This window comes from Peromyscus californicus, unplaced genomic scaffold (genome assembly GCF_007827085.1).
Source record: "Peromyscus californicus insignis strain IS unplaced genomic scaffold, ASM782708v3 Scaffold_22__1_contigs__length_63687245, whole genome shotgun sequence".
Lineage (NCBI taxonomy): Eukaryota > Metazoa > Chordata > Mammalia > Rodentia > Cricetidae > Peromyscus > Peromyscus californicus.
Genome location: NW_026294525.1, coordinates 46,405,273 through 46,419,614, shown reverse-complemented (window position 1 = coordinate 46,419,614; position 14,342 = coordinate 46,405,273). Strand labels below are relative to the sequence as shown.

The following is a 14,342-nucleotide window of genomic DNA, read 5'->3' as shown; positions in this document are numbered from 1 at the left end:
GTAAATATCTGTGTTTTCCCATGTCCTTAGGCAACCCTTGTGAAAGGGTCGTTGGACCCACAGGTTGAGAACTGCTGCTCTAGCTTGTGTTAACTTGACCAAAAAAAAAAAAAAAAGCCAACCAGGACACATGGCTATAAAAGCATCTTGGTTAATATTTGTAGCTATACTCGGATGCAAGTACAAAAATTAAACTTGTAGATGATAGTCACATTTTAAAACTGGGTCTACTTTAGTGTAGCAGGAAATTAAACTTAGAGTTAGCCTATCATCTCCTTTAAAAGAAGAAAAGAAGAGAAAGTATAAAATATGTTGTTACCCTCCTCACCCGTGAGAGATTTTTCTTTAGGCCACTAGATGGCAAAATTTGAGCTCTTGCAGGCACGGAAAGAACTCTCTGAGGCCTAGCCATGGATGATGACCCTCCCTCTGGAAAGCACAAAGTGAGGGAAATAAGAGAAAGAGGATGCTGTTTGCACTTGAAGCGGCCCGGCCCTCCTTTCTGAAGGCAGAGCGGTGCAGAGCGGATGTCAACTTCAGGAGATCTGTTCTCACCCAACCTTCTCCTAACTCCCTCAGAGAAATCACTTTCCCGTCTGGACATAAACTTCTCGCGCGCGCAAATGCGCTTGAAATGTGTCCTTTCCCTTTCTCTGAAACCAGGACAGCTACCGCGGGTTCTGTCGGGGCGGAGGGATGTGGATGTTCAGCAGAGAGCTCTGCACGGTGCTCGGCCTGGGCGATCACCTGAGCGAAACCCAGCCACCGCTCCGTTCCTGATTCCGCCGTGCTCTCGGGGTGTAAGCTATGATCAAAGGTCCTCTGAATCTGTCCTAGTTCTCTGAAACTGACTCAGCCACCTTAACCACCTGCTTCCTCTGAAGAGAGTTTACAGGGTTAATGAGATAATGCTGCCAAAGGCCAGATCTTTGGATGAAAACTGCTAATTATAAGGAGAGCATCAGTGGGCGTGCGCATAGCTGAAGCCTGACCTTGCATCTGTGTCAAAACGCTCCCGAAGCAGGTGACATCATCACCATAGGTAAGAGCTTTTTTTTTTTTTTTTTTTTTTTTTGAGAAGTAAAAATGATTAAGAGGTGGAAACCAGGCCTGGGAAGGAAGAGGTATCCAGGAGACAGCCGCTCTGTCTACGAGAAGGGCAAAATGTTCTTTTTATTGCTAAGAAGAACTTGTACAGGAGTGGAGACGCAGCCCCACTGAGAACCGAAGATGGAGACAGGAATTTACACACGACGGGTTGACTGATGAGACCCTGAAGCGTTTAGGGAAGAGAGCGATGGAAAGCAGACATCTGACTCGTTTGTAATTTTAAACGCGGCAGTTCTGTGTCCAGCCTGTGGAATATGGTGCAGCTTGGAGGCCACTATCTGTAGAAGTCGCTTTATTTCTGTTAAAGACAGAATATACTCCCACAGTGGGGACATTACCTGGGGACCTTTTTTCTCTTTGACTGAGATATTAATCTTTTTCTCTGTTTTTGTTTACTTTCTTTTTCTTCTTCCCCTGTTGGTCCTTCCTGTCCTCCTCCGTCCCTCCGTCCCTCAGTCCCTCCCTCCGTTCCTCTCTCTGTCCCTCTCCCCTCCCTCCCTCCTTCCTTCCTTCCTTCATCCCTCCCTCCCTCCCTCCTTTCTTTCTCTCTTCTTTCCTTCCTTCCTTTCTTTTTCTTCTCTCTCTCCCTCCCTCCCTCCCTTTCACCCCCCCCCCCCGTCTTTCTTTTTCACACTAGAGTCCTCTCTAATCTGGTACATTAAGACAGTCCTTCTTTAATTTCACTACCGGGTAGGTTTGCAACATGGATCCTCATGAAACAGGCTGAGGGAGCCCCTAACTGTCTGGTGTCTGAGGACCATTCCCATGCCCCTCCCTGTTAGAGAAAAACTCTTTTCCCAAAGGCCTGAAACAAAAGCTTGCTTTCATTTCTTCTCCCTCTTTCCTCCCCTTCTTCCTTTTCATCGCCTTTCCCCCTCATTTTCTAACTAATATTTAGTTTTACCAAGTACCAAGTTCTGGCTTGGGCCCCTAAACATGAACCATAGTTCATTCTGGAATTGTTACTTTGGGTTTAGGCTTTGTAATCTTCCTGTAGTCAACAGCACACAGACAACATTCCCCAGACAAGAGCACAGTAACAAGACCATTCCATGTGAGACTTTCGTCAGCATAGCTACCTTCAAGAATAACTTCCATAAATTATTTGTTAGGGCTTCCTTGGAGGATAATTTTTATTAGGAAAAGTTATTTCTTTCTGTTTTGTTTTGTCTTGAGGGAGGATCTCATTCTGTAGCCCAAGCTGGCTTCAATTTCTGTGTGGCTTAGGTTGGTCTTGAACTCGTAATCCTCCTGCCTCAACCTCCCAAATGCTGGAATTACAGTTTACATCATTATACCTAGTTCAAAGGTTTTAGGTGGATTTTTTTTCCTACTAGAGAAGTCTTGTTTCCTTTTGTTTTTCCAATTTAGATGACTAGGTGGGATCATCACCCTAGGTTCACAGAGCTAAGAACAACACCCAGAGAGAATGGAAGGGCCCCCTGTGCTACTGCATTGTTCAGACAGGAGCTCACTTAGACCAATAGCCAGTGTCCCCCAGTGTCCCCCAGTGTCCCCCGGTATCCCCCAAGTATTGAGCACAGATCAGATGAGCTCTAGTATTTCAGTGTATAACAGAAAATAACCTCTGGTTATCGAGAACAGGCTACACAAACCTCCACTCACCACTGGGTATTGCTCTTAGCTGACTTTTAAAAATTATCTGTTAATCATGTCCTTTTAAACATGAGTACTTTACATTATTTAAGTAAAAATATGTAGATCATATGAACAGATCCAGAGGAATAAATCAAGATGTCCACTGTTCTACTAACATGTCTTTATGAGAGATTTTATTCCCCATATTAAATGACTTTGCAAATTATCAGTCAATGTTCTGTCTTAATAATCTGGATTGTTAAATAAGCTTGATTTCCCCAGGCATATTTTATATTTAATTTTATGTGCACATTTAAGACAATGAGATGAATTCAGGTAAAGGCCAAGGGAAGTAAGTCACACCCAAAGCAATGCCAAAATCATCATTATTGGAATACAGTGACATTAATCAAAAGGACTGGGAAAGCTACTACCAGGACTACAATAAACAGGGCCATATATGTTAACCTAATAATTACAGTATTCCGTTCACATTAAAGTGATGAGTATTTTATAGCAACCCCCCCCCACACACACACATAATGGGTTTAATGAAAAGTTATTGAAAACGTCCATTAAAAAGTTATTTAAAATTCTGCTTTCAAGGTCTGGGAAGACAGCTCAGCTGACCCAGTGCCTGCCATAAAAGCATAAGGAACTGAGTTGGATCTCCAAGTGTGGCAGCATGTGAGAAAGGCAGATGGGCTAGCATGTTATAACCCCAGATGCTGCAGAGGGAGAGATCGGTATATCCCTGGAGCTCCCTGGCCAGGCCACCTTGCTGACCGGGGGAACTCCATGCTCATGAGAGACCCTATCTGAGAATTCGAGGGAGGTAGTGCCTGAATAATGACATCTGAGATTGACCTCTGGACTCCATGCACATGCATGTGCTCCCACATACAAATACACACACACCACACGGCTGCAGGATCTTGCTTGTATTCTGCCAATACACAGGGAAAGGGATTTCTTTCCTTTTCTGTTCTTTTTAACCTGTTTAATGGTATGTTGAATTGACTGTGCTGAAGTTGGAGGACACTTAGCTTCCAATCTCAGGTTCATGATTCATTAACCATTAAAATAATAATTAATAATAATAATAATAATAATAATAATAATAATAATAATATGGAAACAACTTTCATTTGGATTGTGGTTTTGAAAGTTTTTTTATGTAGATTACTCATTTCCATCATATTCTTTCTAGAACTTTTATTTGAAAAATAGCAATCATCAACCCCTATTCTGCCTTCTCAGAGGGATGCTCTTAGATGGAAGGACCAAAGACAGTGCCTACAACTGGAATCCCAGAGAGAGTGCTGTGCGGCAGTCACTCATGTGAAGAGTCGTTCCTCTCCTGCATGTAAACATCAGGGCTCAAGAAAAGAAGAGGAAACCCAATTAGTAGATCTGATGTGTGAACTGGATTCGGCAGCAAACCAAGGCCTCCCACGCCTCTTGTGTCCTCAACGACTTACTACCTAACAGCGTAACACCACTAGCCTGATAACCGCCGGTCTGAGATGAAAGGACGCTGGCTAAAGATTCTAAGAACGATAAACTGCTCTTGGCTGATTCCAAGCCGTCTTCCACACATCAGGATTGTGTAAGGCTCTAGCGCATGCATCGCATGGTACGTCAAGCACAGGAAGCCTTACTTTTTCTCTTGGGCAATAATCTCGGGGGCTGGGAAACACTGGTCCCTTCCCCATTTGGTACTGGTTTGGGGGCATGTCTGCTGTAAGGTTACCCATTCCGCTCTATTTACCTTCATGAAGCATTTGCCAAGTGTGTATGTTTTGGGAAGGAAGCAAAAGAAACACAAACAAGAGAAAAAACCCTTAGGAACCGGCAAAACATTATAAAAAGTACCTTAGTCCCTACTTCTGCAGACACAAAGGCCTGCAGACTTGTGAACCTCTGGAAGCTCTTAGGTGGTTTAGAACCCCCCTCCCACCACTAGTTTTGAAAGCTCTTCTTGGCTTGGTCTCATTTTTTTCCACCCTTTCTCCATACCCACGTTCACACTATCAGAGAAGGCCTAGCTTGTCCCCTAGAAATTCAGGTCCTCTGGGCTTCAGCACCTGAACCACCTCAGACCAGTAGGAGGAGGCAGAGAGGAAAACTTCAGAGCCCAGCTGCTGGGCTGGAGGCCTGGCCTGCTCTCTTCAGAGGAAGAGACCTGAAACTTTAGGATCTGACCTCTTGTTGTCTGGCTTGTCTCTTCCTTCACTATTCCTAAGAGGCACAAGAGGTCTGCTCAGGCTCCCATGACTCTGTCCTCCGGTACTTGACCTGTGGCTGCAGACTGAGAGAATTGTTCCTGTCACAGCTTCCAAGATGACATTTTGGCTGCATAAAGACTATTTTCTGCAGCTGCTTCCAGCCTCCAAAATGACCAGCCTTCAAAACCTGCCAGAGATGTCATTCCCAATGGAGACTTCTTTCTGCAGATTTCTACAAAGGACTGCTTTTAACTGGCACTCTGAGGTCATTCAAGACTTTCCAACTGTAACCCTGCTGGGGATCTGAACTTGGGCCCTCATGCCTGTCTAATAGATACATTGCCAGCTAAGCCATCTTCCCAGTCCCCTGTAAAACACTACCGCAGTGACTCACACACACACACACACACACACACACACACACACACACACACACACACACACCATGAAGTCAGTTTGGAAGTTTGTCTTCAGTTCATAATAGTATGTATGAAAATAAAAAGTTTAAGCTGGTGGTGGTGGCACAAGCCTTCAATCCCAGCACTCAGAAGTCAGAGTTCGAGGCCAGCCTGGTCTACAGAATGAGTTCCAGGACAGCCAAGGCTACACAGAGAAACCCTGTCTTGAAAAAAAAAAAAAGAAGAAGACAAAGCTTTTCAATCATAATCCCCTAAAAACATATGTAGATGGAACCTGTCTAGTCAAAACTGAAAACTACCAAACTCAGAAAGAACTCAAGTTGTGTTGTTGTTTGTCTTATTTTTGAGACAGAATCTCAAAAACTTAGTTTAGGCTGGCCTGGAACTTACTATTTAGCCCAGACAGACCTGAAACTCACAATCCTCTTGCCTCAACCTCCCAAATGGTAGTATTACATGGACTGTAGCTATGTACCCTCATTGACAGAGCCAGAAATGCATTTACCTGGGCAATTATGTCTATGATTTCTGAATAACTATGGCATCTTCTCACACAGGATCGAGCCAAAAAATCTTCCACCAGCCGTGTTCCAATTCCGTAACCCCTGTGGATGAAGGAAAGTATGATTTGCATAGTAGATAACAAACTAAGCCCAATGTAACAGGTCAAATTGTCTTAGGTAATGGGTTTGTGTCTGTTCCACAGACCGCAGGAGCAGAGGCCAGCATATCTAGGAAATATGAATTAGTCTCTGCAAGGAGAGGAATCTGCCTGGAGTTGAGACTGGCCCAAACTTGACTGTAAATTCAGAGAAGGGTGGTTGCCTGCAGCCTAATGTTTCTCATTGTTAACTATTAACTATTGTGAAATGGGGAAAGTTGCTTGCTAACTTTTCTGCTTTGGTGTGGCACCTGGATACTCAGGTCTCTCTTAGCGTACATGTCGGAGGAGCAGCCTGTACAAGAATGGCTGTGTAAGGAAGAGGGGAAGAGAGCAGAGAAAGATTCTTGTATTGTCAGTGAAAGCTTCAGCGTTTAAGTTTCTTATGGTTTACTTCCTTCTCTTTCCATCCCCCCTCCTTCCCACCTCTGTGTGTGTGCTTGTGTGTGTGTGTGTGTGTGTGTGTGTGTGTGTGTGTGTGTGTGTGTGTGTAGAGGTGGGCAAGCAACTTCAGAAGACCCATTTTTCACTCCATAGAAACTGGAATGATGGGTACAGGGAGGGGCACGTAGCTCACTCACCAACTCCTCCCAATCAACTACCTGTAGCGGTAACTGACGTACTATTGAGAAAGCCCTTTATGGAGTTGTCATAACTGAGTAAGTGGTTGAGGTGGCCCAGCAGCCTCCTTGAACAAGATAGCCTGAGAAACTTACATTTCTAAGAAGGACGCCAAGAGATGCCAGAGTCTCTGTCTTAAAAAGAACTTCTAAGCCAGTTACAGAAATAAGACCTTAAACTAGAAGCAAAAAGGAATATTCTTTTCCCTAACCACCAGCCAAAACAAAATGGCCTTTACTTTCACAGCCATATAAAGAGACAAGTGAAACCACTTGAGCAGAGCAACAGAAAACCCATGAAAATCAGCACTGGAGTTTTCCAAGGCAATATTTGTGCCTTGAAACGCAAGTGGGAAGATCTCAGGTAGCTTGGCAGTTATGGGAAAATGGGTTTGAGGTCAGAGTCTTTAATAATTCACCAGATCTACTGAGATATTCTATTTATTAAGAGCAGGGCATCTGTGTGGGAGAGAGAGAGCTCAGTCATTCAAGGCTATGCCAAAGAGGTAAGAGTTTTCTCCACAAGACAGTTGAGTGGGGGCCTTAAAACAGTCCAATATTTGTTATTTATCTTTATGTCTATATAGGCTCAGCCATGGGGGACAGGGATGAAAAGAATGTAATGAGCAGTGTGCATACTGCACATACATAGTATGTATGTATTTGTATGCATATGTTTGGCTTCCACCAAAGGATGTGTTTCTACAAGTACATATTTATATGTGAAATCTAAAATGTGAAATGCTCTCAGAAGATATTCAAGACAAGCAAATGTGAAACATTTTTTCTTAAGCAAGGCCTTGCTTGGTACAGCATCTCAAACTCTATTCTTTGCCCACTAGTACACTCACACCTGTTAAGGTCGGTTCACCAAGTGTACTTTTTTAATCATACAAGGGGAATTTCTCTGTCCTCTACAGCCATTCGACAAAATAATACGAAATTATCAACATACGTCAAATAAATTGGAGTAGTTCCTGGAAATGCTACATCAGATGTGTGTGTCCTAAGCATAACCAACAGTATCAGTTCAGCTGTGGAGGAAAGAGTCGAGGCTGCAGGTGCTGTCTGGAAGTTTGTGTCTTTGCAAATACAACTATCAAGAAATGCAACAGAACTATGTGTATTAAACTGAAAGAACTTCCCCCAAAGAAGAGTATAAATACACGGGAATGGAAGAAAATAAGAATTTAATCCCCCCCCCAAGCTTTCCTTGGTATTGACTTACTATGTATTTTTTTGAAAAAAACATATGGACCCTTTTTAATACTCTTCAAAACCTAGGCTCAATTTCCCCTTTGCCCTGCCTGAATAAATCTTATAATCCTCCTGTATTTCCCAGTAATTGCTCGGCTATAGCTCTTTCAGAGTCCATCATTAACAGGTTAAAAAAAAAAACAAACTCTAGCGCTAGAACAGTTTAGGTGGGAAGGTCAGTTGGGGAGAGAATGGGTGACAGAGGTGGACCAAAAAACTCATGGTGCCTGAAAAAGCTACAAGGAAATCTGGTACTTGATAAGCCAGTCAAATAATGAAGTTATGGACTGGCTGGGGTGATGGCTCAGCCAATAAAATGTCTGTTGTGTGTAAGCATGAAGGCTGGAGCTCAATCCCCAGCACATACGTGTTGTTAGATTTTCTTTTACTCTAGCCCCACGCTGGGCACCAGCGTGTTGGTTTTTTTTTTTTTCTTTACTCTTTTGGCTCTTTGCTCTTTGGCTCTCTTGGGGGGCCTGCCACCCAGCTCCCAAATAAATCACACACGAAGGCTTATTCTTACTTATGAATGACTGGCCTTAGCTTGGCTTGTTTCTTGCCAGCTTTTCTTAAATTATCCCATCTACCTTCTGCCTCTAGGCTTTTGTTTTTCTTACTTCTGTATATCTTACTTTCACACTTACTCCATGGCTGGCTGGCCCCTAGAGTCCTCATCTCCTTGTTCTCTTGTTCTTTCTTCCTGCTCCTCCCAGATTTCTCCCTCTATATATTATCTCTGCCTGCCAGCCCTGCCCATCCTTTCTCCTGCCTAGCTACTGGTTGTTCCGCTCTTTATTAGACCACCAGCAGTTCCCAGAAGCCATAGGTTATGAAACGAAAATAGCCAAGTTTGGGCTCCCTCTCTATGAACTGTGGGTCATAGAGATCCCTGACGTCCTAAAACAATACAAGTAATTGCTGTAGGTTTTCCATCAAAGCTAAGATATCCTAGTCAGGAATTATTGGTGAAAACACCACGCATCTTAGTTGCAAGACATAGATAAATCAAGCCAAAACTGGGCTAGAAGCTTCCTTCCTACTGGTACCGTTATAGTACCAGGTGTTATGCAGGCTGCTGGGAGAATTGTCACTAGCAGTCTTACTCAGCTGTGGGTCCTGGGTACAACAATACTGACCAGCCAGGCAAGGTGAACACACTGGTTCGATAATGGCAAGTCTGTTATGTGATAACCACTTTCAGACTGGATCTGATGACCTCTCCATGGGAAGGAAGTCATGTTTAAGACTGTAAACCCAGTCAAAAGCCTGTGGCTGGAGAGGTCCTAGACCCTAGTAGAAAAGCTACTGTGGTTGCTTTGCCAAGTGGGCATGGTGAACATATCAAACTGCTTTATAAATAACCGCGTTTATACCTGTATAACGAGTATAATGCTGCTGCTCCCAGTTTTGGTAAGGAGGCTTTTTTTTTTTAAGTTGTCAGTAGTGACTCATTTAATACTCAAAATACTGAAAATAAATAATTAACTAATGAATGTCCTGCCAAAATTGGGGCCTCACTATCAGTCCTTTCAAGGCTTAGAGGACATTGAAGATGAAGGTGCAGAAAGAATGTGGGAGCTGGGGAGAGGCATGGAATGCTGACATCCGGGCATGAGCTGACATTTGCACTCACAGCAGTTGTGACTACCCACACACAGGTTGTAGAACAGTGGGCCAATCAGCAGTCTGTTATGGAAGGGGGAGGGGCTCCTGGGGTCCCTTCCTTCTGTTTTTATGCAGGCGGTGGAGGAGGGAGGGACATTTTTGTCCAGTGGAATAGCCACTGATAAGGTGCCCATTCCCCTGTAAACAGCCCCAGTGAAACTCACCGGGTATAATAAAGACATGGAAGAAGAAGTAGGGCTAGGTGAGAGAGGAAGGGGATTAGTGGGGGTGAGAGGGGGCAAGAGAGGATAAAGAGACTGAATATGACCACAATGCACTGTGAACATGTATGAAAGTGTCATAATAAAACCCGTTCTTATGCGTAATAAATACATGCTCACCAAACACTAAGAAAGAAAAAGTTACAAATAGTGGCAATATTACAATAATTTGGTGATCATATAATTATTTGGGGGAAACTAGAAGGTTGAATACAAACTGGAGGAATCTTCACTAATGAAATAAAACAGGAAAGCGGGCTTTACTTAAAAAGGAGAGATTGGGTTTTATATTAGAAATCCTTTCTAAAACCCTCAAGCCATGAAAGCTACATAAGGAAAAGACACCCCCTTTCAATCTAACTCCCACTGTTAGCTTTCTGTCTGCTTGTTTGCTGCATAGGCCCCAATAGGTGGCCCACGCTTATGTAAGCAAACATTTTCATTGTAAGGAATTGTGAAAATTGAAAATCCAATTGAATAATCCATCATCTTCCTAAGAGAACACATTGGTTTCGTCACGTCGGCTGCTCATATGTGACTAATGCAGATATCGTTTCCAATCTGAAAAATTCCTATTTTATAGAAACAGGGAGGCATTCCTTCCTATTGTTTAAAGGCTGAGTTGTAAGAATGTATGTCCCACTTTTAGATGTGGTTCCTCGAAGCCAAGGAGGAGCTGAGGAGGTGGAGCAAGCCATTAGAAGCTGGAAAACGCAGGTGATATTAACATGCAATAGATATTCTACAGCAAAGAGACATCTACTTACATTTTATCTAAGTATTTGTTCACATCTTCATCTTTTTCATAATCCTTGCATAGCTGGGCAACCAGAGCTCCATAAGTGAGTACAAAAAGGTCTTTGTTCTGTAGGGGGAAAGGCACACTGTTTTGTTACAGGCAGCTATGACAGTATATTGCTGTGTTATTTATTTTAATCTATGGGTAGGAATCACACCCAGAGACCATTTCTTCATCTCTCCCATGACTACAACAATTTGCACTCTCCAGTCACCACTTAAATTTATTCGCACACACAGCTAGGCTGGGAGAAGAACTGAGAAGTCTGTTTTCTCACATGAGAACGTCTCCCGACACATTTGGTCTATCATACCTTGATGTGTATTTTCATGCAGGAAGATTTTTTGTAAACGACTCATTTCTGGTGCAATTATTATTATTCTGGAATGCCTTGTGCTTTACACTGCCTGTTTCAGTTGGAAGGGATAACTGGTGAGACTCATTGTGAGTCCGGGTAGCCCTCATCTGAATCCCAGATCTACCAAAGAGGGCTTCAGGATGATCCCAACCACAGCAGCAAGCTGGTGGGAACTGCTTTTGCTTTTGTTTAGAGAAAAGAGGAGATTTTTAGAGGACCCAAATATAAACATTAGTACCTTTTTTTTTTTTAAAAAAAAAAATAGAACTCCAAATTATGTTCCACTTTTTAGAGTGAATTACGAGCAAAAATGAAAACTGAGGTCCAGTTATGCTTCAGTGAGTCCAGAGAAGATGAAAATAAAAGAAGCAGAAAGCTAAGCTTGGTCAACCTATTTCTGAAAGCCGGTCTTGTACCCGCCGAGAAGTGCTGTCTCTGAAAGGGAGGGGGGCCTGTTGAGAACGCCTTCCACACTGTCCACCCTTCAGAGCCAAGGGAGGACCCAGAGGATGTGGAAACATGCCCAGCCACCTGGGACCCGAAGGCCCCCTCCGACTCTAACACAGAGTCAGTCACTGAGGCACATGTGTGGTGGGAGCAGAGACAAACGGAAGAGGAGGAGGAAGTGGGACCACTATTGAAAATGAGCGTGTTTCACTCAGACTACTAGAATTTCATGAGCAGTCAATGTGGATTTCAGGCAAGGAGGGTCATCCTTACCTCTACCATCAAGTGTCTTAACTTCATACGCAGGGGACCAGAGGCCTGATAATGTATGGGTTTATATTTAAAAGATGGATATGAATGTCTTTTAAAAAACAATAAAATTATTTATTCAACCCAATAGCATCTATAAAACACCATGAATTTTGATGCAAATAATTCCAAAATTAGCCCAATGCCTCAGTGTTCCCCCCTGGGGGACATCTGAATGAGACATGTGGGTTTATATCATGACAAACATGCCTCTTTGTCAAGTGAAAATATTTATTATTGATACATTTTAAAAGAATCTAAATATTAGCTGGTACATCTTGACCTATTTATGTGAAAACTAGAAACAAAATATGTATATGTGGAATAGACATTATAAATTAATTTATATTGCATGTTAATTGGTATTATAATAATACATACACCTCAGGTCTAGGAAAATAAGATGTTAATACTTTTTCCAGGAAATAAGGGATATAAGCAAGAGATTTGAACAAAAATAATGTTAACTTAACATTGAGGGTCACAAATATTCACTTTTATTCCTGTTCTTGTGATATAAACTTGCCAAGAGGCTCAACATAGAACACAACAAATACCTGTGTATATATATAAAGCTTATGCCCAAGAGCAGAAATCTAAGCATTGCTATGTACCAGTGCTGTAGACAAAAACAAAAGATTATGGGAGGAGGGGAAGAGGGATGGAGGGAGAGAGAGAAAGAGAGAGAGGAAAGAGGGTGGAGAGGGGAGAGGGAAAGGTAGAGAGGGAGCAGAAGAGAAAGGAGGACAGGGATGTGTTTGTTGCTACTGTACACAAGTAAGAATTTGTACAGAGAAGAAAGAAGAAAGTGTGTCCTTCCTGTTTCTCACAGTCTGAGCATTGTGCTTGTTTTGAATTAAAGCCAAGGTGATTCCTGCCCTGGAGTCTCAGGTTCTCTTTCCCATGAGACATACTAATATGTCTTGAAACATGTTAACTTCCACCCGAGTTTCAAGTACACTGTCCATAAAGGTCCACTTCTTCATGTTGCTTCATGACCAGAGGTTATACTCTGAATAGCATATCTAGTATATCTTTGTAGGTCTCAAATCCATACTACAGATCCCAAGAAATAATAACAGAAATTGCCTTTTGGTTTTTAAAAATAATAAAATCAATCATTTTCATGTGAAAAATAGAACTCCAGTAATTTTTCCCAGTGGTACGCCAGTATTAAAAGGTTTACTGGGTGTGTGTGTGTGTGTGTGTGTGTCTGTGTAGTGAGAGGCACAATATGAATTATCTAGTATACATTTTTGTCATTTGATATCTCAACAGGCAAATGGCTCAAGATTCCATAATGCCAGATGAACTATTTGTAGGCATTTCCAACTGTGGTACACACCAGTTAGTCAATGCAGCCTTGAGAGCACAGGTCCGAAATCATCTAATTACACTAAACGCCCACCCGTCCTCGAAATAATTAAAACAGCATTAAACATAACCGTAAGTTTTCCTCCCTGTAATATCTGAACTACTAAAGCTATAATGAGGAGTTTTTTTTTTTAAAGGAGTATTGCTTCAAATTAAATGTGCCAAAAAAAAAAAGTTTTAGAAATAAGCAACTTTGGAAGATGTAAAAAAGACAATAGCACACATCAAATATGAACACATTTAAGACTAGGGAATGTATTTTTTTTTTTTTTTTGGTTTTTTCGAGACAGGGTTTCTCTGTGTAGCTTTGCGCCTTTCCTGGAACTCGCTTTGGAGACCAGGCTGGCCTGGGAATGTATTTTTAATGACAATCTTTTGATTCCTAGTGTTTTGACGGTCCTTTCCTACTTAATTTTACACATAATTGATCACACATTTCATTTGTTATTTAATATAGCATGCAATACAAAGAATTGATTGATGTTTCCATATTTTATCTTAGAGGCAAAAGGAATATTTGATACCTGTATTCAAGTCATCCATCAGAAAAGAAGATCCTAAAAACCTGTATAAAGAATTGATTATTCTGCTACACTATTAAAAGGTACTTGTAACTATTCCCAGAAGGGTCATTCACTAAACACTAAACACCGTCTTTGCCTCACTGAAATCTTCTACTTTTAGCATCATTTCCCAAAATACATAAAACATCCCTCAAGGAAACATTGACTGGGAAGTAGAAGCAAGGTTCTTTGAAAAAAAAAAAAAGGTCTTACTATTTTGTGATACTCTGGCTTTTTGTGTGCAGGGCGAGACATCTCTCTTGGTATGTGAGGAATGATCTTCAGTTCTTTTCTTCGGTCTGTGACTTAGACATGCACCAGTAGTCCACCAGTCCTTTGTCTTAGCAAGTTCCTCCTTGCTTTGTTGGAGGAGTCTTCTCTACTGCCTTTGCTCTCTGCTGGAATGGAAGAGAAAAAACAAACAAACAAAAAAAAAAAACCCACCAAAATTCGGGAATTGACAGCGCTGTCTTGTACCTCGTAATCTGCACAAGGAACAGCCTCACTTGTAATACAGACCCATAAAAGCTCACAGTGTGTGTGAAGTCAGACCCAAAGCACCAAGCCACTAAAAACTCTCTAGCCCCAGGGAGTTGATGAGTGGTGTTTTGTTCGGATGCCAAGGTATTGTTTTAAAATCACAAACAGAAGCCTTCGCAATCCAGGACAGATCTAAATGTTAGCATTATTCACTCCCGTATTGATTGTTCTA

The 14,342-nt window shown here is 42.1% G+C and overlaps 1 protein-coding gene across 1 annotated transcript in view; it reads right to left on the bottom strand.

Annotated features, from left to right (window-relative positions):
* The window catches only part of Trappc3l (trafficking protein particle complex subunit 3L), a 49,061-nt gene extending 34,968 nt beyond the window's left edge, over positions 1 to 14,093 (bottom strand). The window contains exons 1-3 of the mRNA XM_052751356.1: positions 13,844 to 14,093; positions 10,548 to 10,645; positions 5,862 to 5,961 (exon numbers count right to left, since the gene is read on the bottom strand). Coding sequence (XP_052607316.1) covers positions 5,862 to 5,961; positions 10,548 to 10,645; positions 13,844 to 13,885 — 240 coding nt within the window. The 5' untranslated portion in view covers positions 13,886 to 14,093. The remainder of the gene's footprint in view (positions 1 to 5,861; positions 5,962 to 10,547; positions 10,646 to 13,843) is intronic.
* Between the last annotated feature and the right edge of the window lie 249 nt (positions 14,094 to 14,342).